This window comes from Procambarus clarkii, chromosome 7 (genome assembly GCF_040958095.1).
Source record: "Procambarus clarkii isolate CNS0578487 chromosome 7, FALCON_Pclarkii_2.0, whole genome shotgun sequence".
Taxonomy (NCBI): domain Eukaryota; kingdom Metazoa; phylum Arthropoda; class Malacostraca; order Decapoda; family Cambaridae; genus Procambarus; species Procambarus clarkii.
In genome coordinates, this window is record NC_091156.1 from 17,458,115 (window position 1) to 17,482,694 (window position 24,580).

The 24,580-nt window shown below is 43.2% G+C and overlaps 1 protein-coding gene across 17 annotated transcripts in view; it reads right to left on the reverse strand.

Moving 5' to 3' along the window:
• Dap160 (dynamin associated protein 160) overlaps nucleotides 1–24,580 on the reverse strand; it is a 264,887-nt gene that overhangs the window by 65,001 nt on the left and 175,306 nt on the right. For 16 of the 17 annotated variants that reach the window (XM_045747362.2, XM_045747358.2, XM_069313440.1 and 13 more), the window contains 3 exons: nucleotides 16,241–16,398; nucleotides 12,079–12,185; nucleotides 184–253 (listed from right to left, as the gene is read on the reverse strand). In XM_045747362.2, coding sequence (XP_045603318.2) covers nucleotides 184–253; nucleotides 12,079–12,185; nucleotides 16,241–16,398 — 335 coding nt within the window. Of the gene's footprint in view, nucleotides 1–183; nucleotides 11,740–12,078; nucleotides 12,186–16,240; nucleotides 16,399–24,580 lie in introns of all 17 variants that reach the window. The other variant, XR_011224723.1, reaches the window with a different exon arrangement.

Sequence of the window (24,580 nt, forward strand, 5' to 3'; positions counted from 1 at the left end):
CATTAAGCCACATGTAGTTAAAGGTATATCATGCTTTTCTACCAAATACTACAACCTCAACTTTTAATAAATACATATCCTATTTGAACATTTATACATTCAATTAATAGTATTACCCTTTCTCTCCAGATCCTTCTTACTAATTAATATATGATTAGCAAATTAATACATTAAAAACCTTACCTGCTGACACAAAACATCAGCAATCATAGTAACGCCCCCTCTGCTGTTCATGCAACGAACTTTTAGCGCTCTGGAACACAAAACATATTCACTGAAGTTATGACATACCTTTTAAATGTGCACTAACTGATATAAAAAGTGGAAAAACAAATAATTATTGGCTTTCTGTTTTAAATTTTAATGATAATATCTCCATAAGCAAGAAAGGTGCATACAATCTGAGGCATTAACCTCAGGATAACAATAGTCATTAACCTTAGAATATTGACTACAGAATCAACTTCAATTTGCACAAGTGCAGCATATACAACTTTTGTCTACATTTAGTTTTAAATATTTGTAATACTGTTCAACTGAGTAAACATTTTCTCTAAGCAACCCTAGCCTAATCTAACCTAGGAAAAGACCCTATATTATGTTAGGTTCCTAACTAGGAGATGAGCTCCTTCTGTTACTGTATTTTTGTTTTGTTTTATTAACAAGTGTAGGTATACCGAGCATTATGCTGTTACCCAATTTGACATAAGGGATTACAAAGTGTAGGTTAAGAGCTAGAAGTTCATATAATATTCCCATTTCACAGGATGGTTAGTCATACATGGAATCAAAACAAAACATGAGATGAGAGTCTAGTCTACCAGCCTGCATTAGCAGGCTTTGGGTACAGCATGATATCATCTTCCAATATCTGTGAGTGTATGAAATAATTACAAAACTCAAAGTATATCATGCCATTTGGTCTAAAATCATTGATAACAGAGCATTCACAAATATAGTGTTGAAGAGAGTAATTACATAATGAGATCTACACTTCAGGTAATTACCTAAGTAATTATCAAGTGTAGTTGCAGGTTGAGAGCTACGATTGTGATGTCCCGTCTTCCCAGTACTCTTTGCTGTATAACGCTTTGAAACTACTGACGGTTTTGGCCTCCACCACCTTCTTACTTAGTCTGTTCCAACTGTCTACCACTCTCTTTACAAGAAAATTGTCTAGTTTTTTTTTGGCACCTCTGTTTTCTTAGCTTGAATCAGTGTCCTCTTGTTTGTGAAGTTCTTAGTTTCAAGAATTCCTCCTTGTCAATTTGGTCTATTCCTGTTAGTGTTTTGTAAGATGTGATCATATCACCTTTCTCTTTCTTTTATCTTCTAGTTTTGGCATGTTTAATGCCTCTAGTCTCTCCTTGTAACTCTTGTTTTTCTGGAAGCCATTTTTGTTCTGGAAGCCATTTTGTAACATGCCATTGCACCTTTTTCAGTTTATTTATATGCTTTGGGCACCATACAAGATTTGAGATTTGGGCACCATACAACTGTTGCATATTCCAATTTTGGTCTCACAAAAGTCATGAACAGTTTCTTTAGTATTTCACCATCCATATAATTAAAAGCAAGTCTGAAGTTGGAAAGCAACGCATATGCGCCTCTCACAATGTCATTTGTGTTATTCTGGCGATAGTTTACTATCCAAAACCACCCCTAAGTCTCGTTCTTTATTAGAATTCTGTAAGTACTTTCCACATAATTTGTAAGTTGTGGGCGGTCTATTTTCTCTGATTCCACATGCCATAACATGGCATTTATTCACATTGAATTCCATTTGCCACTTGACACTCCAAGCACTTATTTTCTGTAGATCAATTTGAAGAGCATTGCAATTGTCTGCATCTCCTATCTTCCCAGTATCTTAGCATCATCCGCAAACATGTTCATATAATTCAGTATTCATTCCGGTAGATCGTTTATGTAAACAATGAACATTACTGGTGCAAGAACTGAACCCCTGTGGTTCTCCGCTAGTAACACTACTCCAGTCAGATACATTGTCTCTGATTACTGCCCTCATCTGTCTGTCAGTTAGAAAATTTTTCATTCATGTCAGAAGTCTCCCTATCACCCCTCCAGCATGCTCGAGTTTATACAACAGCCTCTTGTGTGGGACTCTATCAAAAGCATATTTTAGGTCCAGATAGACACAGTCAACCCAACCACCTTTTTCCTGTAGTATCTCTGTGGCTCTATCATAAAAGATTTGTGACACAGGATCTTCCTGTTCGAAAACCATACTGTCTGTCAATTATTACGTCATTACCCGATTTTCCTGAGGGCCACTAACCCTAGTGGCCTTGACAAGGACAGGAAGCCGGTGGGTTGTTGAAGGTCCCCTATTTGTTTTGATGATCTTTTTCAGGTATATGTTGAAATTGGGCACAGTTTTGGCAGTTACGGCTTAGGTGGGTAGGCAGTTCCATGGGTTAACAATCCTGTGGGTAAAAAGCATCTTTCTCAGTCCTACTTTGTGGCTTGTTGAGCTTGAAACCGTTGCTCCTTGTTTGTGTTACATCTGACCTAAAGAAAATATCCTGATCAACATCCTTTAACTTGTTCAATATTTTAAAAGTTTCAATGAGATCTGCCCTGTAATGCCTGGTTTGCAGTGTTGTTAGCCCTGTGACCTTCAAGAGTTTCTGATATGAGAGATGACTTAGCTCTGGAATGACTTTTGTTGCCCGGTGTTGCACCTTCTCCAGGGCAGCTATGTCCTTCTGAAAATGAGGTCTCCATGCTTGGATACAGTAATCTAAGTGAGATTAAGCACCTGAGATCTATACAGTTGAATCATTGCCCTCTTTTCCATATAGTCAAAAGTAAGCTTAATTATCCCAAGAGTTTGGTTAACTTTTCTGACTGCTGTACCCACCTGTTGTGCGACTTTAAAAAGAGTGGTGGATCTTGACTCCAAGGTCCCTTTCTTCATCAATCTGCTGTAATATAATGCTATTAATTTGGTAGTCATCGCATGGGGTTGTTATGCCCCACATACAGGGTCTTTCATTTGTTGATATTTAAAAGCATGTGCCAGTCTTTTGACCATTTGTGGAGTTCATGTAGATCTCTTTGTAAGGCTTCAGTATCATTATCATTTCCCACTTTACCATATATCTTTGTGTCATCTGCAAATTTGATGACGTGGTTTGTAATACTGTATTCTCATTTATGTCATTGATGTACAGTATATGACAAAAAGGGTTGACCCCAAAATGTACCCTTGCGGTACCCCTTATACCACATTTTTTAATTCAGATTCATTTTCATTTAGCACAACCCTTTGATTTCTTTGCTTCAACCATTGTTTTATTCAATCTAATATTTTACCATTTATTCCATGGGCCTGTAATTTCCTTGCCAGTCTTTCATGTAGTACCTTATCAAAGGCTTTAGCAAAATCCATGTACCTGTATACTACATCCACCAGAAGGCCTTTGTCTGAGAAGCTGGTTATCTTTTCCAAAAATGTAAGCAAATTTTTAAGGCAAGATCTGTTTTTAACAAATCCATGTTGTGTCGATTGTACAAGGTTGTTCACTGAAAAATGGTGAATGATTCCCTCCCTGAGGATTCTCTCCATGAGCTTGCAGATGTGTGATGTCAAGCTGATCGACTGGTAGTTTTCTGCTGAGCTCTTTCTGCCTTTTCTGTGGGGAGCTCTTTCTGCCTTTTCTGTGGGGAGCCCCCTTCAGCTCCCTGGAGCTATTGAACTGATTTATGATATATTAGTTTGAGGCATCAGTCAATTGGAGTTTAGCCTAATGGGGACCACGAGCCAGGACCTGGGCCCCCCTCACAGAAGCACAGGGAGCAATGGCCTACGGAAACCCCCATGTAGTTGGGAGCATTCCATGTCTGCCATTGACCGGGGTTAGGCACACAGAAAAGCAGGCATAACAAAGCAGAACCCACTTGGTAAGAAATTCCAACCGAAGACCGAACAGAGAGGTAGAACGCCCCCAAATTCTAAAGAAACAAGCAAACAGGCAAACGTCATACTCTGCCACCACGCCACTCGTCCGCGCAGCCCTCCATTCCCTGGACCCCCGTGCCAGCTACTCTCACCTCTAGTTCGTTGGCTGATGCGATCTGGGCCGGATGTCAACTCTGGCATCGATTTCTTGGAAGTCTTTATGCCTTTGTGGTGTTTTCTGCTACTTGTGATGCAGTGGCCAGGTGTAACTACAGTGTACTGGGCTGCATGCACTTAGGGCTATCTTCCCTAGGTGCCCAATAAGTAATACCTTTGGGTTCCAGGTTTACATTCCATAGAGCCTTTGGGATTCCACTTCTGAAGGGGTTCTTGCTGCTCGGTGTTTACCATGCCCTTGGGGCCAGCTGGGGTTTCGTGGCCTTTGTTTGGCCTTGGGTAGGAAGTGGTATTGTTGCTGGTTGGGGCGCAAGGTGCTGTGCTACCTATGTGGCAGCTATGTTCCTGTTCCTTCTGGTGGCATTTTGCAGGGCTTTTCTTTTATCTTGTTCTTCTTTGCCAGGAGGGGGTCTGCCTTGTTTGGCTATTAGTCCACATAGGGTATACTGGTGGCCCTCCTCTAGGCCCCAATGCTTGTACATGTCACAGGGGTCCAGTTTTAGCTCATTTTCCTTGTTAGCTTTTGGATTTAACCAGCTAGCATTACCTTGCCTGGGCTACCCATAGACGACATCCAAACGGGCCCTGAAAACCCTCCGTTGGGGCTCAGTTGACCGATGGATGTGCCCTCTGAGTTCCACCTCGCCTTGTGCGAGTTTGAAGATTGTTCTGTGCCCTTGTCTCAGGGTAACAGTCACCAGTTTTGCCTTTGTCATGCTGCCTTTTGGGTCAATGACACCTTTGACCAGGAGTCTTGCGAGACATGTTCTCTGCTCGTTCTCCATTTTACCTATTCTGTTGTCACTGAGGTAAGGGTATAGGTGGCATCTACATTGCATGCTAGGTTTATGTTGTTGCAATACGCTAGGTTGATTTGAGCTCACTAAATCTCTTTTCCAATTTATTTATCTATATTTTATTTTATTTATATATAGAAGAATTCTTACATTCTTGTAAAGCCACTAGCACAAATAGTATTTCGGGCAGGTCTTTAATTCTAACTTTTCCTGGAATATGACCCGCAAAATCATTCAACAACCAGGTACCCATTTACTGCTGGGTGAACAGAGGCTGCAGTTAAGGACTGGCACCCAATCAGTCCTCCACGGCCAGGATACAAACCCATGCCAAAGTGCTCATGAAGTGCCAGGCAAGTGCTCTGCAACTGTGCCATGTGTACTGTTAAATCCTCTTAGTCTCTTGCATACATTTTATTGCATCCACTGCAACAAATGCAATATACACCCGCATTTAGAATTCTCTCTATATTATTAAGAGCATTGTGGAAAAGCAGGAAAGGACTTACTTGCTGGAAAAGATGGCAAATGAGTGACAAGAAAGAAGTGAAGATCATCAGCAATGAGTCAACCATCAGTGTCCTATATACACTTCAAGGGTGCTGGATATCTAAGAGATAACAAGCAGCCAACAACCCAGCACTTGACTAGACCTCAGAAATTCTAGAGCCCTGATAATAATCGTGAACATGTTGACCAATCAGCATTGGGCAACTGGATATGGTTGACCAAACCTTAACTGGTATTAATGGAGTAAAATTTATTTGACTTGACCATCAGAAATATGATTATGAGCAAGTCAGAGAAGAAAGTGTCTTATTTTTTAAAAGTCAGCTACACCTTGCAAGGCAGGATTTCAGTAATTACCTAAGTGTAGTTGTAGGATGAGAGCTACGCTCGTGGTGTCCCGTCTTCCCAACACTCTTTGTCATATAATGCTTTGAAATTACTGACGGTTTTAGCCTCCACCACCTTCTCAACTTGTTCCAACCGTCTACCACTATGTTTACAAAAGTGAATTTTCGTATATTTCTCCAGCAGCTTTGTTTCGTTAGTTTAAATCTATGACCTCTTGCTTTTGAAGTTCCGGGTCTCAGGAATTCTTCCCTATCAATTTTATCGATTCCTGTTACTATTTTGAACGTAGTGATCATATCGCCTCTTTTGCTTCTATCTTCTAGTTTTTGCATATTTAATGCCTCTAACCTCTCCTCGTAGCTCTTGCCCTTCAGTTCTGGGAGCCACTTAGTAGCATGTCTTTTCACCTTTTCCAGTTTGTTGATGTGCTTCTTAAGATATGGGCACCACACAACCGCTGCATATTCCAGCTTTGGTCTAATAAAAGTCAAGAACAATTTCTTTAGTATTTCGCCATCCATGTATTTAAAAGCAATTCTGAGGTTAGAAAGTGTAGCACAGGCTCCTCGCACAATGTTCTTAATGTGGTCCTCAGGTGACAGTTTTCTTTCTAGAACCACCCCTAGATCCCTTTTTTTGTCAGAATTCTTTAAAGATTTCTCACATAATTTATAGGTTGTGTGTATAGTAGCTCATTGTTTATGCTGAATCTGTCCTCCTTTCTTGTGGAGGCATGACAGTGAGCATGGTAGCCTATTGAGACCCCAGATGACCAGGGCTGCCAACTGGTCGTGGCTGGGAGAATCGGGGCAGGCTTTTCAATATTTTCTCATAGAAATGTTAATAACTTTGTATCGCCTTTTGACTCTCTGATCAGTTTACCTTCATTGTGGGTTGATCTTTGATCTACACATGCTCTTCTTGTTATTTTGAGGAGGCTAGATTTCAGTCCTGACTACCAGTAAGCAGAGAACTTCTCAGCAGCTTGACATTACAGGGGCAGTTCTTTGCTACCAGTGACATTAGCTCCAGGAAGCCATTACGGAGACAAAACAGATGCAGTCATATATGTACTGTAATACTAATAACCTATCTTGAGATGATTTCGGGCTTTAGTGTCCCCGCGGCCCGGTCCTCGACCAGGCCTCCACCCCCAGGAAGCAGCCCGTGAAAGCTGACTAACACCCAGGTACCTATTTTACTGCTAGGTAACAGGGGCATAGGGTGAAAGAAACTCTGCCCATTGTTTCTCGCCGGCGCTTGGGATCGAACCCAGGACCACAAGATCACAAGTACAGCGTGCTGTCCACTCGGCCGACCGGCTCCCCAAGTTTTCTTGGACCTAACTTGCAGGAGACCAAGATCTAACATAATAAACAAGTCACATTTGTACATAAAGTATATGTGATTGCTTAATGAAAGTGCACTTAGAAACCATGTGCAGCACTAATCACCATGATCTAATAAAAACTTTCAATGAACAGTGAGAGGTCAAGGATCAATTATGACAAGAAAACCCACCTGAAAGTACTACTGAGCCAGCACAGAGAAGACTGTGCTCAAATCAGATCTCAGTTGATTGAGAAGATCTCAATTGCCAGTTAGTAAACTTTCGAAAAAAAAAATTAAAAGTGTGTGTAAACATACCGAAACATTGCCCACTGAAAGCACAAGATGACTGTGCAAGAGACGAACAAGGAAAGTGAATTTAGACACTGATTTCTCATTGATTGGAAAATCTGGCTACAGGTAAAGCTTGAAAGTGATGTGGAGTGTTCAGACACCTCTGTTGACAGCACAGGTGGTAACATCTGATGTCAGGCTAGCATAGCATTTTAGCAGATCAATACTTGGTAGTTTCTTTGAAGAAAAAACTGGTTAGAACATGTATTTTCAGAATACATGCAATAGTTGAGTGAGCCTTCTGACAAGCATTTTGGGCAGAATTGAGAAGTCTACAGTGCCTCCCTTCTCCAATTCATCCCTTACTATGTCAGGGATGAGGAGGATGAAATGATCAGCCGTGAATTTGGCAAAGTCCTGGGAAGAGCTGGATATTTCCAGAGGAAGAAACTGAATGGTTAAGCTCAGCATGTGTCAGAAACACAAAATAATTGCTAGAAGTCATGATGACAAAGCTGATTGTCACTACCATTGCTCCTGTTCCATACTGTGTAGTGTCAAAATTCTTTATTCAGTAAATTTTTAAAACAATGCAAATGTACAAGCAAAGCATGCTAATTTAAACAGCTGAGAGTACCAATAGCATTATTTTCAGCACTACTGTATTCTCAAATCCAGTAAAATCTAAGATTTAGCAGATATTAAAAATAAACAACAAATATTAATGAGCATTCAGATCTATTCTACAGACCAATAAGCAAAACCAAGTAGGCTAAGAAATCCTATTAAAGCTAACCAAGATAACCATAACCTTGTCTTATACAGGCTATGTAGGAGTAATATAATTCTTTTTATTATTATTTTTGTTTACACTTTGTTGGGAAATCAATTCCATAGGATAAAATCACATTATTTAACTATCCTGGGTAAGAGGCCAGTGCAATGTAAGCATTCTTATGACTTCACCAAATCGTTAATAGAGAAGGCCCTCCCACATGTAGAACTCATTCCTTAAAATCAGTTTGAAGAATGCAGGCTCTGGAAAAAAAAGATTCCCAAACATAGGCTTAGAGATAAATTAATTATTGATAACAATATAACAGATAATGCTGAAGAGCATGAAATCAAATATTAAAAGAATGATCATTATACATCTCTCCAAACAGCAACTTTCTTTTAGTAACCAGAGGCCTTTACTAATAAATCAAGTGTTACAACTGTATAATGAAATGCCCTATTCTGGAGGGCCTTTGATTAGTCTAAGGAAATTGTACCAGGTCTCTTGAGATCCACCCTGTCCTACTGGTTTAGGGAACCTGGGGATCAGAAAACTACCCAAAACCAATAATAAACTTACAAAAAGAATTGACACAGCACAAGAAGCAATTGCTTTTAGTGATATATGAACTTTGGGTCAAACAATTGCTGCCATGCACAAATTACTGTAACACTAATGAGCCCAACTGCCACCAGATGGTGGCCATGGTTACTCAGGGCCTGGCCAGCTCCTCACTTCCTTCATAAACTGACAATACAAAACCCCAAAATTACCAAGGGAAAAAATGGAACAGGGCGGGAATGGGTAGCTACTGAAAGGCCCGCCATTAAAGGGAATTCTATTACATTCAAAGCATGATTTCTGGGAAGCCTTCCTCAGTAACTCCTTGAGCTTACTCCTAATAGTCCCTCATCAGAGCAAAGCAACTTTTCAGAGAGGAAAAACAAGGGATTAGTAGGAACAGAAAAGATGTAATAGCTGACCTAGTGCAAATGCCAGCAGGAGTGCAGGGCATGGGGAAAAGGAGTAATAACTTGCCAAATGCTTAAGTACCACACAGGCCCGGTGTGGCCAAGGAACAGTCAGTTAACAAGCCAAATTCTGTGAGCCCAGTCATCAGTCATGGACCATGACCCAAAAATGTAACCAAAGCAGAGAAGGGCTTCTGAACTATGTTCAAGACTAAAGTTTTTTTGTTGGTCAGCTAGAAAACTATTGTTGTGGCTCTATTAACCATGTTGTGGTTGATAGGCATTAAGCCCAACACCAAACCAAACCATGTGGGCAGCTGTCAGGATTGCATTTGAGATGGTGGTCAGTTCATCAATTTTATGGTAGTTTGTCCTTTGGCAATGATTGTTCACCTTGTTTACCTAAAGGTCTTCAAGCAGTCACTAGTTTTGGTGTGCCTATCTTTTCCGATGGGTTATTTCACAGTTTTGAGTAGGTCACCGATCCCCAGGCTCCCCCTTTTATCATAAAAGAGCCAGATTCTGGTCCTTGCCACCGATAGATAGACAAGGGTGAGTCTTAGAGACCTGGAGCATTTGCCTCAGGCCTGGCAATATCAGTACTTAAGCTCAGGGAGCTACTGAAGTTTCTTTGCAGAAACTGCAGAATAAACTGAATGCACAACTAGCAATATACTATACGGTAATTAAATGTAACACTAATGAAATAGAAAAGGCAGCTTGTTACTTTAATAGTGGTAGTTCTAATCATTAGTTAATCCTAGCAGCATAACATACATCATCTAAAGCTACTATCTTTTGGAAGTTATGATTGAAGGTTTTGGGAAGGTGGGTGAGGGAGGGTAAGGGATGGCAGATTGGGGGAGGGAAAAGGGACAGAGGTCGGGAAGCAAATGGGATGGAAAATAGGATAAGGGGGAAAAAGAGAAAAGGACTGAGGTGGGGAATAGAAAGGGATGAAAGATGGGGCAAGGGGAAAAAGAGAAAGGGACTGAGGTGGGGCAAGATTGGAAGGAAAAGGATGGAGGTGGGGCAAGGTGGGGGGAAGGAAAGGGACAGAGGTGGGGCACAGTGGGGAGGGAAAGGGATAGGAGATGAGGCAAGGAGAGAGGATGGAGAAAAAAAAGGAATAGGATGGAAGGTGGGGCAAGGTGGAGCAGGAAGAGAAAGGTATGGGAGCCAGAACAGCTGGAAATGGATGGAGAAGCAGGTGGCTGCTGAATCAGTATGTAAAGCTTAAGGACCCATCCACTTTGGTTTTGTTGTTTTACTGTTACTGCTGTTAAAGTGGGGTGTGTAGTTAGTGTATCAATATCGGGACGTAGTTATTTCATTTGGGCAGTATTAACACCAAAGGCTAAAATGCCCTTAGTCTGTACAAGGTTTGCTAGTGCATCTGATTCAAATGCGAGGTTTAAAAATCTGCAGACATCTGGCCCATTATCAGTCATATTGATTGGGATGAACATGAGGTCATCATCCTGTACATGGATTTCCTGAGTCATGTACTCACCTAGTTGTGTTTGCAGGGGTTAAGCTTTGGCTTTTTGGTCCTGCCTCTCAACCAAAGAGAAAGATGTCATCTTGCTCATGTGCAGAAATGAATAGAATATGAATGGGGGTTTAGGGTTAGGAAGTTATCCTTGAGCTTGATGATGATGTCTTGGGCAAGCACTTGAGGTACCTGTCGTTTACCTGTCCGAGGATCAACATCCCCCGCTGTGCAGTCTCTGACTAGCCCTCTTGGTTGGAGGTCTGATCAACTAGGCTGTTTGATGCAGCTGCTCATAGCCTGACATGAGTCACAGCCTAGATGATCAGGTTTCCTTTGAAGGTGCTTGTCAAGTTCTCTTTTGAACACTGTGAGAAGTTGGACAAGTCACTGTTAAGGATTAAATGAGTAGCTCTTGAAGTGACCCCAAACACATCCTAGAATGTACAGTAATTTGATTTGCTCATATGCTATATTCAGTATCGTTGCTGGGAATCACACACGTTTATGTATGTGAAGTGATTCTGAACCTTGGTTGACATGGTCCCAGGGTAGAGGTGGGCAAACATGCCCCCTATGTTACTGCACATCTAGGTGACTTTTGATACAGTTGGACTAATTAGTATGGAAGGTTAAAACTTGTCATACATGCTGCTTCATAGGAGAAACTTCTAATTTATGATTTCTAGTAACAGCTGAGGCTCTCTCAGGATACAATAGCCTAGCTTCTCCTCCTCTAAATTTAGGAAGCAACATATACTACATGAAGCTAGAGAAGCTGCTTAGCTGTTTCAGTGGCAAAATATGATTGTCAGGATGGATTGAGAGCCTGAATAAAAGGTTAGTAATTTAGGAGGATTGTTGGATGTAATGTATGTCCTGAGTATGTATGTGGTGTGGGATGGCATGCATGTATGGCCAGGATTAAATTAAGGAGGGCCAAGGGGAGTTGTGGTGTGTGTTTTGGTGGAGGTGAGTGCAGGAGGTAGGGAAGGTGAAAGGTGAGAGAGGGGAATACTGGTCCCAGATGAGGGTGTTATTCTCAATACTATCCAATTTAAGCCGTAGGCTGAGGATGTGGATGGTTATTGCAACGTTATGCAGGCAGCCTTGAGCCACTGAAAATGATGAATAGATATATTAAATGAAGGCAAAAGTAAATTATTAGGTTTTTAATTCACGATAATCTGCATTTGGGAATATTGAAAATATGATTATGTCAAAAGGTAAAATAAAACTAAAAATACTTAATACTTTATGTAAAATCATAAACGTGCAAGTGCTTAGCACAACGTTATTCCAGATCTGACCTCTGGTCTTTGAAATTACACAACCATTTTTGGAACTTGTATTGTGAAGACAAACCAATGCACATATGGACATATTCACACAAGATAAATATACCTCAATAACTGTTTTAATCACACATGCATTAGAAAACTGCACAGCATACTTACTTATTGAAATATGAATTAACCAGGATCAGCTCGTTCCAGTTCACAAATAACAGGTCAAGTTCTTTCTCACTAATGATGCCAGTAGCACGCATGGGCTTGATAAAAGCCTGTAACAGGAATGAGACCTCAATTTAATACAATATTAATAAACATTTAATGTATGAAACTATTTATATTTATGATTTGTAATCCATATTTTGCAAACATCTTTATAATTTTTGTTTATTGTCTTCAAAGTAACAAAACAAAGGAATGTGCAAAATATAAAAGACTAATTAAAGATAATTTTTTTTATTTGAAGAAGCAGAGCAGTTAAACAAAATCTTGAAGTTTAAAAAGAGGCTAGCAAAAGTAATATAAATGTAAATGATTAAGAGATAACACCAGCATTGAATGTAATGAAATGTCATTTTCTGGGTGAGTCTCGGAGGCTCCCAGGAGTTATTGCTGCTTGGTTGGTCAGGCCGGGGGGGTTGCATCATATTTTGTGTCCGGTTGCAGCTTTGCACCGTTACCTGCGCGCCTCGTGTTCTGTGTCCACAGCCACATTTTGGGTTGTCCTGATGTCCTTCATTCCTTGTTCCAGAGTTTGGGGGTCTTCGGTCATCCGCAGAGTTTTCAGGTCAAGCCAGCCTGAGGTCTGCTCTCGTACCCTTGATGTTTGGAGGTTTGCGGCTGTGGCTGCTGTTTGTGGGAACGTGTCTTGGGCTGACATTCGGGTACGGGGCTTTTGTTGGTCGGACAGAGTCCTGGCTGCCTGTTCTCTTGTGAATGTTCCGGGCCCTTGGCAGTCTTGTATGGCCTTCGGTCGGCGGTTGCAGCCAGTTGTCTCATCTTCCTCATAAGTCAAAGTTATATTATACTGCTCTTTGGGTAGCTAGCTCCAGGGAGCCGATAGGTCTTCCCACAGAAAACAAGCATTGACTATAATGAAACTGCATTTTCTGGGTGAATCCCAGAGGCTTCCTGAAGCTAGATACCCAAAGAGCAGTAAAATAGGGACATACCCGGGAGGCAGCCACACCGCACGACTCATGATGAAGATAAGACAACTGGCTGCAACCACAGATCTAAGGCCATCCAAGATTGCTGAGGGCCCCGGAACGTTCACAAGAGAATGGGCAGCCAGGACCCTGTCTGACCTTCAAAACCCCAGTCCCGAATGTCAGCCCAAGACCACAAACAGCAGTGAAAACCGTAAACCTTTGAACTTCAAGGGCACGAGGGTAAACCGCAGGCTGACTTGACCTGAAAACCATGCAGACGACCAGAGAGACCTGAGCTCTGGAACAGGGAATGAGGGACATTGGACCAACCCAAAGTGCACAGGTACCGGCGCAAAGTTGCAACCGAACACAAAACACGCTGCGCCCCTGGCCAGACCAACCAAGCAGCAATAACTCCAGGGAGCCGACAGGGCTCCCATAGAAAAACCAACATCGAATGTAATGAAATGCCAGTTTCTGGGTGAGCCGCCGAGGTTCCCTGAAGCAATCATGCTTAATAAGTGCCATACTACTAGGTGTCAACAGTTGCGGAGTTCAAATTGGCCTAATGGGGACCACGAGCCAGAACCTGGCCCTCTCAGAGGCGCAGAGAGTGATAGCTTATAAACACTTTACATTTAAAGTTCATCATCTTTGCCACCATCCAAGGGAGGGCACCCAGAAAGATAGGCAAATAAAAATGGACTACTGCATTGTTAAAATGAAACTGCAGCTTCAAAATTGCCAAAAGAACTCCACAACAATGAAAACAAAATTTAGTAAAACTAGCCCCCCACTAGTTTGCCCCCCAACCCCACACCTGGGGCGGAGGAAGGAGCCGGCCTGGGTCACCCGGGCTGCTCACAGTCCAGTACTATACTGATGTTTGTGCCTGGTGGTCACGTCACCAAGTGTGCAGATTTGGAACCAGTCCTTCTAATATTTTCCTTGCATGCACTCTAGGAAATAGAGATTTACAATTTTTAGAGGGTCAAAATAATTTAAATGTTTTATCGTGTGGATTCAAGCGGTAAAGGATCTTTGCACACTTTCCAGGTCAGCAATTTCTCTAGCTTTGAATGGGAATGTTAGTATGCAACAATATTCCAATCTACAGAGTACTAATGCCTAAAAAAGTATCATCATTGGCATGGTATCTCATGTTTGGAAGGTTCTTGTTATCCAACCTGTCATTTTTCTTGCAGCTGTGACAGCAATTTTGTTGTGTTCTTTAACAGTAAGGTCTTCCAAAGTAATTACTCCTAAGCCTTTGATATCATTTGATAAATGATAGTGAGTTGGTCTGTTGGTAGTGGCTCAAGTGAGATTCTTCACTATCTTCCTTCCCCAACCATGTGACCACTGTGACGGATCCCAGGCCTGTATTTCCCCAATTCCAGCTGTAAGAGTCATACTTCCCACATTTGTATATACTTTGAGGCATAAGCAAGAGTTTGGGTACATTAGAGGAGAAGCCCGAGTTGACAGCTGGCAACAAATTATGATTTTGTGAATGGCTTTAGACCTTTCTACCAGGAAAATATGGCAGTGGGAGGTGAGCTTTCCCACTGGAGGAAGCCACAATGCATTGCACTACGAGAGCCATGCCAGCCATCTGTTGATTGGTCAGTCTCTGGTGTGTGGCATCATTGACCAATGGCATGGCGCCAAGGGCGTGACATAGTAGATCAGGGGGTCATCAGCGACCCAAGGCAGGAAGTGGCACCAGAGACTCTCCAGTGACGTCAGCGAGCGGAGGTGCGCTAGAGAGCTCGCTAGTCTGGGAGGCACTAAGGCCTCAGGAGGGATTTACTCAGCACTAGTAACCAATACCAAGGACGAGGAAGGCTTGTATCTCCAGGGAAGCAACTGAAAAACTACTTTGCTGATGAAAGAGAACACCAGGAACCAGAAGATGACAGGCCAGCCTGCGGATCAATGTGGACATATGGCACAACGAACCCACTACCTGGCATGGCTGAGCAGAATTGCGAGAAACTGGACCCTGTCTGTCATCGCAACCTGGACTTCATGCTGATTTGTAGCGGAATGTAAAGGTAGATAATCTTTCCCTCCCCATTGTCCCTCGAGTTAGGAGGAGATTCTCACCTAAGTATTAATACTGATTTATGGTCAGGAGATTTTCCATAATATATATGTATATAAATTGAGTATGGTTATATATTTATATATTTATGTATGAACATTCGTTGATCACATTCAGAAGGCATATCATTCATATAGTGCATAACGTGATGTGTGGATCAGGATTACAGTATTTCTGTATATGTGTAAGAAGATAAACTAGTGCCTCAGTGACATTTATCGACAGTTTTGGTTGGTGGTGGTTTGAGAATTGCCGAGTGATTTACTTGAGTGTTGCCATATTTCTACCAGAGCGGCGGAAGTATATTTACCTGTGTAGATATTTTTCAGTAAATCCCATATGACTTTTACCAGTGTGTTTGATTTACCTCCCCATTCTCTTTGTGGTTAAAGCAATTCTTGAAATGTTGCACACCATAATCTTGCATAACCTAATATACTGGGAATGTATGAATTACCACTGAGAAAAGTGTACTGAGCTTGTGTGACAGTTGCTCAGTTGGCCACCTGCTAAATATATATATATACTGTATAATATAAAGGAAGTTGGAGTGATTTTACCAGTAGGCAAGCTCGGTTGAGAGACCCGAGTTTCCGTGTCCACCAACACGATATATACTGTACTCACCTAGTTGTGCTTGCGGGGATTGAGCTCTGGCTCTTTGATCCCGCCTCTCAACTGTATAAGGAAGCTTTGGGGGTCAAGTTTACTTCATTCGCTACAGGTGTAAGGCCGAGTTTAGGGAAGGAACCCAAGTCCATAGAGGACTGAGGTGCTCCCAGGGTGTTCAGTAGTGCCCTGTGGGAAGGGGGGGAGGGCGAAGACCCACCACAACACACTATTTGGAATGTTAGAAATCACGGTGGGTGGGCAGGTCATTTAAACCTGGTGGGTGGAGTGTGTCTGGAACCATATAGGAAGCTGACTCAAGAGAGCAGCTCAGAGAGCAGCTCAGAAATAAGTTTAATTTTACTCAACACAAAAACTTCTTTCAATCATTCACTATGCTTTTATGTGCAATCAAATTAAAAAATACTATACAGCATAACAAACTCAACAATTTTCTTACCTCTTCAACTAATATAAGTTCCTTAAGATATGTAGCCTCTGTATCTATTATTTCCCGAATAACACTTTGACGCTTTTGTTCTATTGGAGATGATGGTGAGAAATGCCAACTTGCTCTGCTTCTGTTGTCATTATGACCATCTCTGTAGGTGGTCTCATCTGTAATACATCCAGAAAAACAATAATAATAAATCCAAATTATTCGCATTTGTGAAATTATGCCGAATATGATAACGATTGTCAATACAGCATATACTTCAATATGTTTCAAACTCCAGTATAGAACAGAACTTATTAATTAAGTTACATGCTTTAGGTCAAATTTTATTAAAATGTAGTGTGCATAAGCAAAATGATATCCATAGCCATCCAAGCATCAACTGGTACATTATTACCGCTATGCATAACAGCAGCCATAAAATTATTTTCAGAAGCACTAACACAATGGGTTAACTACTATATAACAAATATCACACAAAACATGCTACAGCTCCACATAATGTACAACATAATATTAATAGATGGAGAGAAATTAACAAATTAATTTTGGAGGACCATGAAATGCAACCCTCAATTATCCAAATGTTTGGATGAATCAAATACTGTCAGCTTAGTTAAGTTCTTATGATTAAATGAACGGTGAACAGATAATCTGGTGATAAGAACAGGTTGATTACAGTTATGTGACCGGAACAAATAATCACAATTCATACAAAAAATTAAAAATGCAATAACATTCTGATCTGTCCTGTACCATAATCAAGTTAAGACTGAAAGGCAAATGGAGTAACAAACATATAGTAAACAGGCTGGAAAGGGAAAGTGAGAAGCCAAGTGAGAAGACCAGGGTGATGAGAAAATGATGTACAGGAAGAAAAAAGGGGCCAGGCATCAAATATCAACCACAAGAGTTTCACATGATCTTGACACAAAAATTGAGTTCCAGACAGCAACAATGGCAGATTGTGGATTATTTCTAGTTAAAGTCATTGCACAAGTTTTCACAGTACAGAAATTAACGCTATGCCTGACAGTTGATGCAAGCTAGATCAAATTCCAAAAAGGAGGTAAAATCACTACCATAACATCAAATATGAAACTTCATCGACTTTAATCTTTGAATGAATCTTTGTCAAGAGACAGCAAGGAAGACTTTAAGTAATTACCTAAGTGTAGTTACAGGATGAGAGCTACGCTCGTGGTGTCCCGTCTTCCCGGTACTCTGTCGTAAAACGATTTGAAACTACTGACTGTTTTGGCCTCCACCACCTTCTCACTTAACTTGTTCCAACCATCTACCACTCCGTTGCCTAAACAAAAACTTTCAAATTTTTGGGGGCACCTTTGTGTCCTTAGCTTGAATCTGTGTCCTCTTGTTCTTGAAGTTGCCGGTTTCAGGAATTCCTCATTGTCAATTTAGTTGATTCCTGTTAATATTTTGTAATTGTTGATAATATTGCCTCTCTTTCTTCTATCTTCTAGTTTTGGAGTGTTTAATGGCTCCAGTCTCTCATTGTAACTCTTGTTTTTCAGTTCCGGAAGCCATTTTGTAGCATGCTGTTGCACTTTTTCTAGTTTGTGTGCTTATTGAGATTTGGCACCATACAACTGCTGCATATTCCAATTTTGATCTCATAAAAGTCATGAACAGTTTCATTAGTATTTCACCATCCATGTAACTAAAAGAAAATCTGAAGTTGCAAAGCAACACATATGCTCCTCTCACAATGTTCTTCATGTGTTCCTCTGGCGACAGCTTACTATCCAAAACCACCTGTAGGTCTCGTTCCTTAATAGAGTTCTTTAATTCCTTTCCACATACAGTAATTTGTAAATTGTATGTGGTTTATTTTCTCTGAGTCCACATTCCATAACATAGCATTTATTCACATTGAATTCCATTTGTCACTTGATGCTCCAAGCACTAATTTTATCTAGATCAATTTGAAGGGCATGATGATTGTCTCCATCTCTCTATATCTTCCCCAATATCTTAGCATCATCCACAAACATGTTCATATAATTCTGTATTCCTTCTGGTAGGTCATTTATGTAGATGATGAACATTACTGGTGCAAAAACTGAACCCTGTGCTACTCTGCTAGTAACACTCCTCCAATCAGATACATTGTCTCTGATTACTGCCCTCATCTGTCTGAAAATTTTCAATTGATATGAACCAGCATCCAAGTGTTAAGTACACTCCAGCTTTCATACATCTCATTTTATCTATAGAAGTGTTCCAAATGAATGATTTTTGCATATGCACTGCAATATTTATCTAGTCAGCAACTGACACCAGTAGCCCTAAACAACCATTCATTTCTAATTCCCCTTAAGGAAGAATGCCATAAATTACTGGAGTCCCTACCTTGCTCCTAACTCAAAGACTATCATTTACTTTATTTGCTCATTTATAAACTAGATGATATACCTGTAATGTGTTGAATTATTACAGGATTTTGTGATTAATTGGAACATTCACAGACAGAGTTTCAGGAAAGTCTTAATGCTAACAAAGAATATGCTATGAATTTAAAATTACAGTGAACAATAAATCTTAAACTGAGAATAAAGCTAGTACAGAAACTAGGGAATGCTGCACATTGAGAAATTTAATTAATTTGTATATTAACTATAATGACTACTGTATATAACTTTAGTACATTAGTAACAGGGAAAGGTTGTGATAATGAGAAATGGTACATATGGATTTTTTTGTAGATAGTACATTACTAGGTGTATTCACCTGAAAATGAATTTCTCGGTGGTATCTGCACATTTCTGGTCTATGAAATCAATAATTTAATTTATTGTCATTTACAATTCTTTCAGTGGACTCTTGTAGGTAGTTCCTCACTCACATAGGTGTTTTTGCAGTGATGTCAGTCTCCTTTTGGGTAAACACTAGACACAATGCTGCTGGTGAGCCTCTTCCTTTCTTCTTATCTATTTCATAATAGATACCCTTAAGAAATGCTTGTTGCTATCTATACAGTACCAGTATGGCTCTCCATGTTTCATCACTTCCTGTGGGATGGGGGGAAGTGCCATGTAGTCCAGACAGTGTTGGCTTACGTTTAGGTCTGGTGTAGCATCCCCAATGCCAGGGTGTCTCACTTAGTTTACCCTTCAGGCCCCTGGAAATCCACCATAAGTTTGGTGGGGCCAATGGATATACCCTTCTGAACCTGTTCTCACCTTGGGCGACTTTGAGAGTTGAGGGTTGCTCGTCGTTCGTGCCATGGGGTAACAATCATTTGTTCTGCCTTTGCCATGCCGTCTGTTGGGTTGGCGACACTTACGACCATGAGTCTTAAGGGGTGTACACTTCTGATGTGACTATTTATTAGACCCTCCAAATGAAATTAGTACGTATCACTTTGCGGGTTCATTTTGTCTACCTCCAGTGGTCTAGGTTGTCTGCCCGGTTGGATACATCAGAGCTGCTCCGGCTTGTGTTGAAGGACCCGGATGGAGGTGTTGGTGAGCTGGCTGGACCTGCTGAGGTTTTGGGGTTTTCCTTTCAACCATGCCTATCCTACTTCTGCAGCCTCACCTCTGGACTCCACTACTCTATCCCAGACAGTGGGCATGGATGCTGGCTCCACCTTGGAGCCTTTGTCATTAGCTTCCGGGGCTTGGGGGAGAGTCTGATGTGAGACCATGAGTTTCCTTGGATTTCAAGTGGTTCTGTGTTCCTTCTTCCTGTGTGTTTTGATCAGGGCCTTTTGTTGCAGGGTAAAGGGTTCTTGTAATCATCCCCCCCCATCCCTCAGCCTGATTTGAGTGCAGCTTTCCCTCACCATTCATTTTCATATGCCATTAGGCCCATCAAGATTGTTGTTCAAGAGGTTTCATCCTCTCTAGTCTCTCTGTTGGTAGCTTGGAAGGTTCTCTTAACATACTTCCTGGGAGACTTGTAGCTTGCTTCAATGATGGACATTGCTTTTGAGTTTGGATCTTCTCCTCCTTATTGGATGTGCTATTATGGTCCAGAATCTTCCTGGCTAGCAGACAATACTCTTTTCTTCTTAGGGCTTGGCGTGGTTTTTCTCATGCCCTCACACTCAAGGGGCTTGAGATGGGGACTGTTTCAGGTGTTTTTGGGTGGCCTTTCTTTTGAGCTGCTCAATGACTGCCTGTTTGCCCCAACTCTTTCCCAAGATGTGGATTTTGTGCAGCCTCATGCCCACATGTTTTTGTTGTTGGCAGCTCTCGTGGTGGAGGACCTTCATGTCCGCATGCTTTTGGCTTCTGTCATACAGTTTCTGGTCCTCAATGGAGTAGGCCATTTTTGGAGCCTGATTCTGGGTTATATTGTATATGCTTCTCATGGTTGGTCCATCCTTGGCTGGTTGGCGCAGTGCTCATTCTTCAAGGACTCCTGCTTCCTGTGGTTTGTGTTAGCACTTCTGCAGTTCACTGGTCTTCTACCCGTCATTGGAAGCACAGTACGGTACGGAAGTTTCAGTCATGTGACATGCTCTGAGGATGCTTTGGATTCCTCCAGACTCTGTGCTTTGGCTCCATTCCTGCTATACCCAAGTGGTCCATTGTCTGAATCCGGGTCCTTTACCCCTTTGAAGCTGGATGCTTCGAGTAGCTCTACTGCTGGGTTCTAGTTTTTTTTCTCAAAATGGTTCATGTTTGGGGAGTGTCCAGTGCTCTCGAGGACAGCGTTCCGATTCCCTTCTGTCTCCATGAATTGGATTGTCTGTGCTGCCAACTTCCTTCGGTTTTGTGAGATGTTCGGACCCCCTTCCCCCTTCAATGTGGACTGCATAGCATCTGTATGGAATTGGTTCCTTCCTCTTTACATGGCTCCATTCCCCATTCACAAGGCCCCTTGCAGTGGATGCCTTTCAGCTGGACTAGTTGAGGTGAGAATTCCTGCACATTCTTTCCACTGTCCAGCTGTTGCTCCAGGTCTTGACCAAGTTGGAGTCATGCCATGGGGAAGGTGGTCCTTATGACTCCTTGGAGGCAGCCCCAGTCATAGTTTCAGGTCCTGTTTGCTCGGTGTCCAAACCCAGGCTCTTGTCTGTGGCTTGCCTTTTTTAAGATGATTGGCCCAGTGACATACTTCGATGATTTGACCTCCTCTGCTCTTCGCAGCTGGATCTTATTAGACATCTATCACCACCTTTATGGCAATCAGGTGGCTACTTTGGTGGTGTCCCAGCTGCAGTTGTCATCTTGGTGGCATTAAGATGTTTCCTGGCACTCCTTTTGCCACTTCCTTTCTCTTTGTTGTTGGTCTTCCATAATTGACCAATGGGGTGCTCTCCTTTCTTTCTTGGCTTTTTCTTGAATGGCATCCACCCCGAATGCAAGCTGCAGTGGCTCTGCCAGCGCCGCACGATACGAGGTGACAGTATTTGGCATAAGATGACGGTCCTGAAACAACCAAGAGATAAAGGACAAAAAAACCCGATCAGAAATCGAAGACATCCTACGAAGAGACAAAAAATGCCAAAAGGACCGCCAGGAAATTTGATACTGCCGTCAAGACGAAACTCGCAGGTGGGACACCATCAACGAAGCCACCTAATCACCATACAAGTGGTGATACACCCACTTCAAAAAGACCAGACGCAAAGAGTGGAGGAGAAGATCGAACCAGCCACGTACTGGACCGGACCAATCTGCTGTAAGAGGAGCAGCCACAGGAAGGCCCTTGGGTTCGGACATCGAGCAAGAAGTGCCTGAAACCAGGACTGGGCCGGCCACCAAAAAGCCAACAGGACTACTCTCCCCTGGTAAGTCTCCAACCGAGCCAGGATCCGGAGCAACAACCGGACTGGTGGGAAGAGGTACAGGTAACTCCACCTCAACCAGTCCAGCCGAAAAGCATCGATACTGATGGCCTCACAGTCTGGGAAGGGTGCCACATAAACTGGAAGATGCCTTGACCACGCCGATGAGAAGAGGTCCACCTCTGGGCCCCCGTACACCCGGCAGAACCAACTGAACAAGTCGGTGTCGACCGTCCATTCCGTGGAAAGGGGAATGAACCGAGAAAGGCTGTCCGCCAGGAGGTTTGACACCCCCTGAGCATGAGCCACCAGGAGAGCCAAACCCTGAGAACTGAGCAGACGTGTCACCCGAAGCAAACAGCCCAAAAGAACCAAGGACCACGTCGAACCCCTGAAGTTCAGGCAATGAACCACCGGGAAGCAGTCTGAATGGAGCCGGATCGTTGCTCCTCGAGAGACACGAATCCTTTGAAGCGAATGCCACACCGCCCCAAATTCCCGCGCCATGCTGTGAGCTTGACGGAAGGTCAGACCCCACCGACCCTGGCCGGCCTGGTGAGCACTTGTCACAAAACCCCAGCTGAGAGACAAGGCATCCATGAACACATCGAGTGAGGGCTCGGGGAGGCGTCACAGCACAGAACCCCAAAAAACCCGCAGAGGAAGCTGGCGATGTAGCAGCCGACGCAAGGCTTCCAGGATCCAAACCCATCAATCGCGAGAGCAGCAGAAGGGACAACCACAAAGAAACCAGAACATCTGCCAAAGCCAGATCCAACCCAATGGGTAGACGAGCACGGCAAAGTTCAGGCTCCCGCACAGCTGCTCGAACAACCGATGTGTGGCCTGGGTGCCCTCAACAAATAGCCGGAGGTGGGACCGCAGCCGGAGGCGGGAGAGACAAGGAAGCAGTCCGAGGGTCCCATACAAGACCCAGCCAAGTCCGAACCTGAGAGAGAACCAAATGGGACTTCCTCCAATTCACCAAAAACCCAAACCCGGCGAGCCGGGAAAGAACCAAATCCCTGGCGAGCAGAAAAGCGAACTGGCTGGAAGCCCACACCAGCCAGTCGTTGAGGTAAACCAGAACCCGAACCCCTAACAGATGCAAATGGGTCATCACGACCCATTTGCATCTGTCATCGAGCCAGTCATCGAGGTAGGCCAGAACCTGAATACCTAAGAAAAGCAGACAAGCCACTATGACCCGGGTAAGACGCGTAAACACTCGAGGTGCCAGATTCAAGCCGAATGGAAGGCAATGAAAGCGGTAAGCTTGTCGCCCCACGACAAAACCGAGCCAGTCCCTGAACCCCGGATGAATCGGGACGTGCCAATACGCGTCCCGGATGTCCAGAGACACCATCCAGGCACCCGGCGCCAAAAGCAGCCTGACCTGAGACAGAGTGGTCATCTGAAAGGAGAGGCAAAAGACCCAGGGATTCAGACGAGACAAGTCCAGTATGAATCGCAGATCCGCACAGTCCCGTTTCGAAACTGAAAACTGGTGGGAAACCCACCTGAGGGACGTTGTCGTTTCGACCACACCCAAGCAAACCCACTCCCGGATGACCTGACAGAGTACAGGAGAAGAGGCCCGTGCCCTGCCAGCCCCAATACCCTCGAAGGAGGAGGAGCAATCCAACGCCACCTCAGGCCAGAGGAAACGACCCGAAATGCCAACGAATCGTGGAACCAGGCGAGAGCAAACAGTGCAAGCCACTCCCCTATCGCCCCGTCAATGGGGCGACCCACGAAAGGGCCGACGACTGCTACGAGAGCCCGATCAACGCTCAGAGCGATTACTGCGCCGACCAGACGCCGACGGCTCCAGAGGTGCCAGCCTCGATTCTGGTACTACTGGCTTACGACAACCGAAGGAACCCCGAGACCTGGCACGACCCTTCTGGGCAGGACCACCACAGCACCTCGTAACGTATCCAGAAAGAAAACGAGGAGCCAAACTCGAAAGAAGAAGGATCCATTACCGAGCAGCAACAGAACCACGCGAAGGTAGTTCCCGAATGGCTCAGGGAAGATAACCCTGAAGCCGCAAGGGCAGTACTTACAGGGCACCTAGGGAAGGCAGCCCTAAGTGCATGCAACCCCAGTACTCTTGTGTTACTCCTAGCTCACACAACACCAAAACTGAACAACACCACCACACTGCTCAAAGGATGGAACCAGAGTTGGTCAACCATTCGCCCTCACAACAGCCTGTGAATAGAGGAGAGTTGCCGGCGTGGAGGTCTGGGACCCAGACCTCCATGCCGGTCATCACAGATCATAGCCCTTGCCAGTATTATCCCCACCACCACCATCTCCATCTCCAATATTTGACGAAAGTGATACTATTGAGTCATTTTCTGGGTTTAGTGACGCTGCTTCTGATACAAGTAGCATAGATATGGCAAGAGCTAGCAGCTGCCATCGTCGTGGTGTTACCAGGTGCAGATCTGCTGTCTCAGCAGGTCGCCCTGCCAAGCGCCGCCATATATCCCCTCACGACGACACTGACGACAGTGTTGTCTCTACATCTACTTTCTCTGCTCGCCCTACTATTAGACAAGGTAGAAGACCTC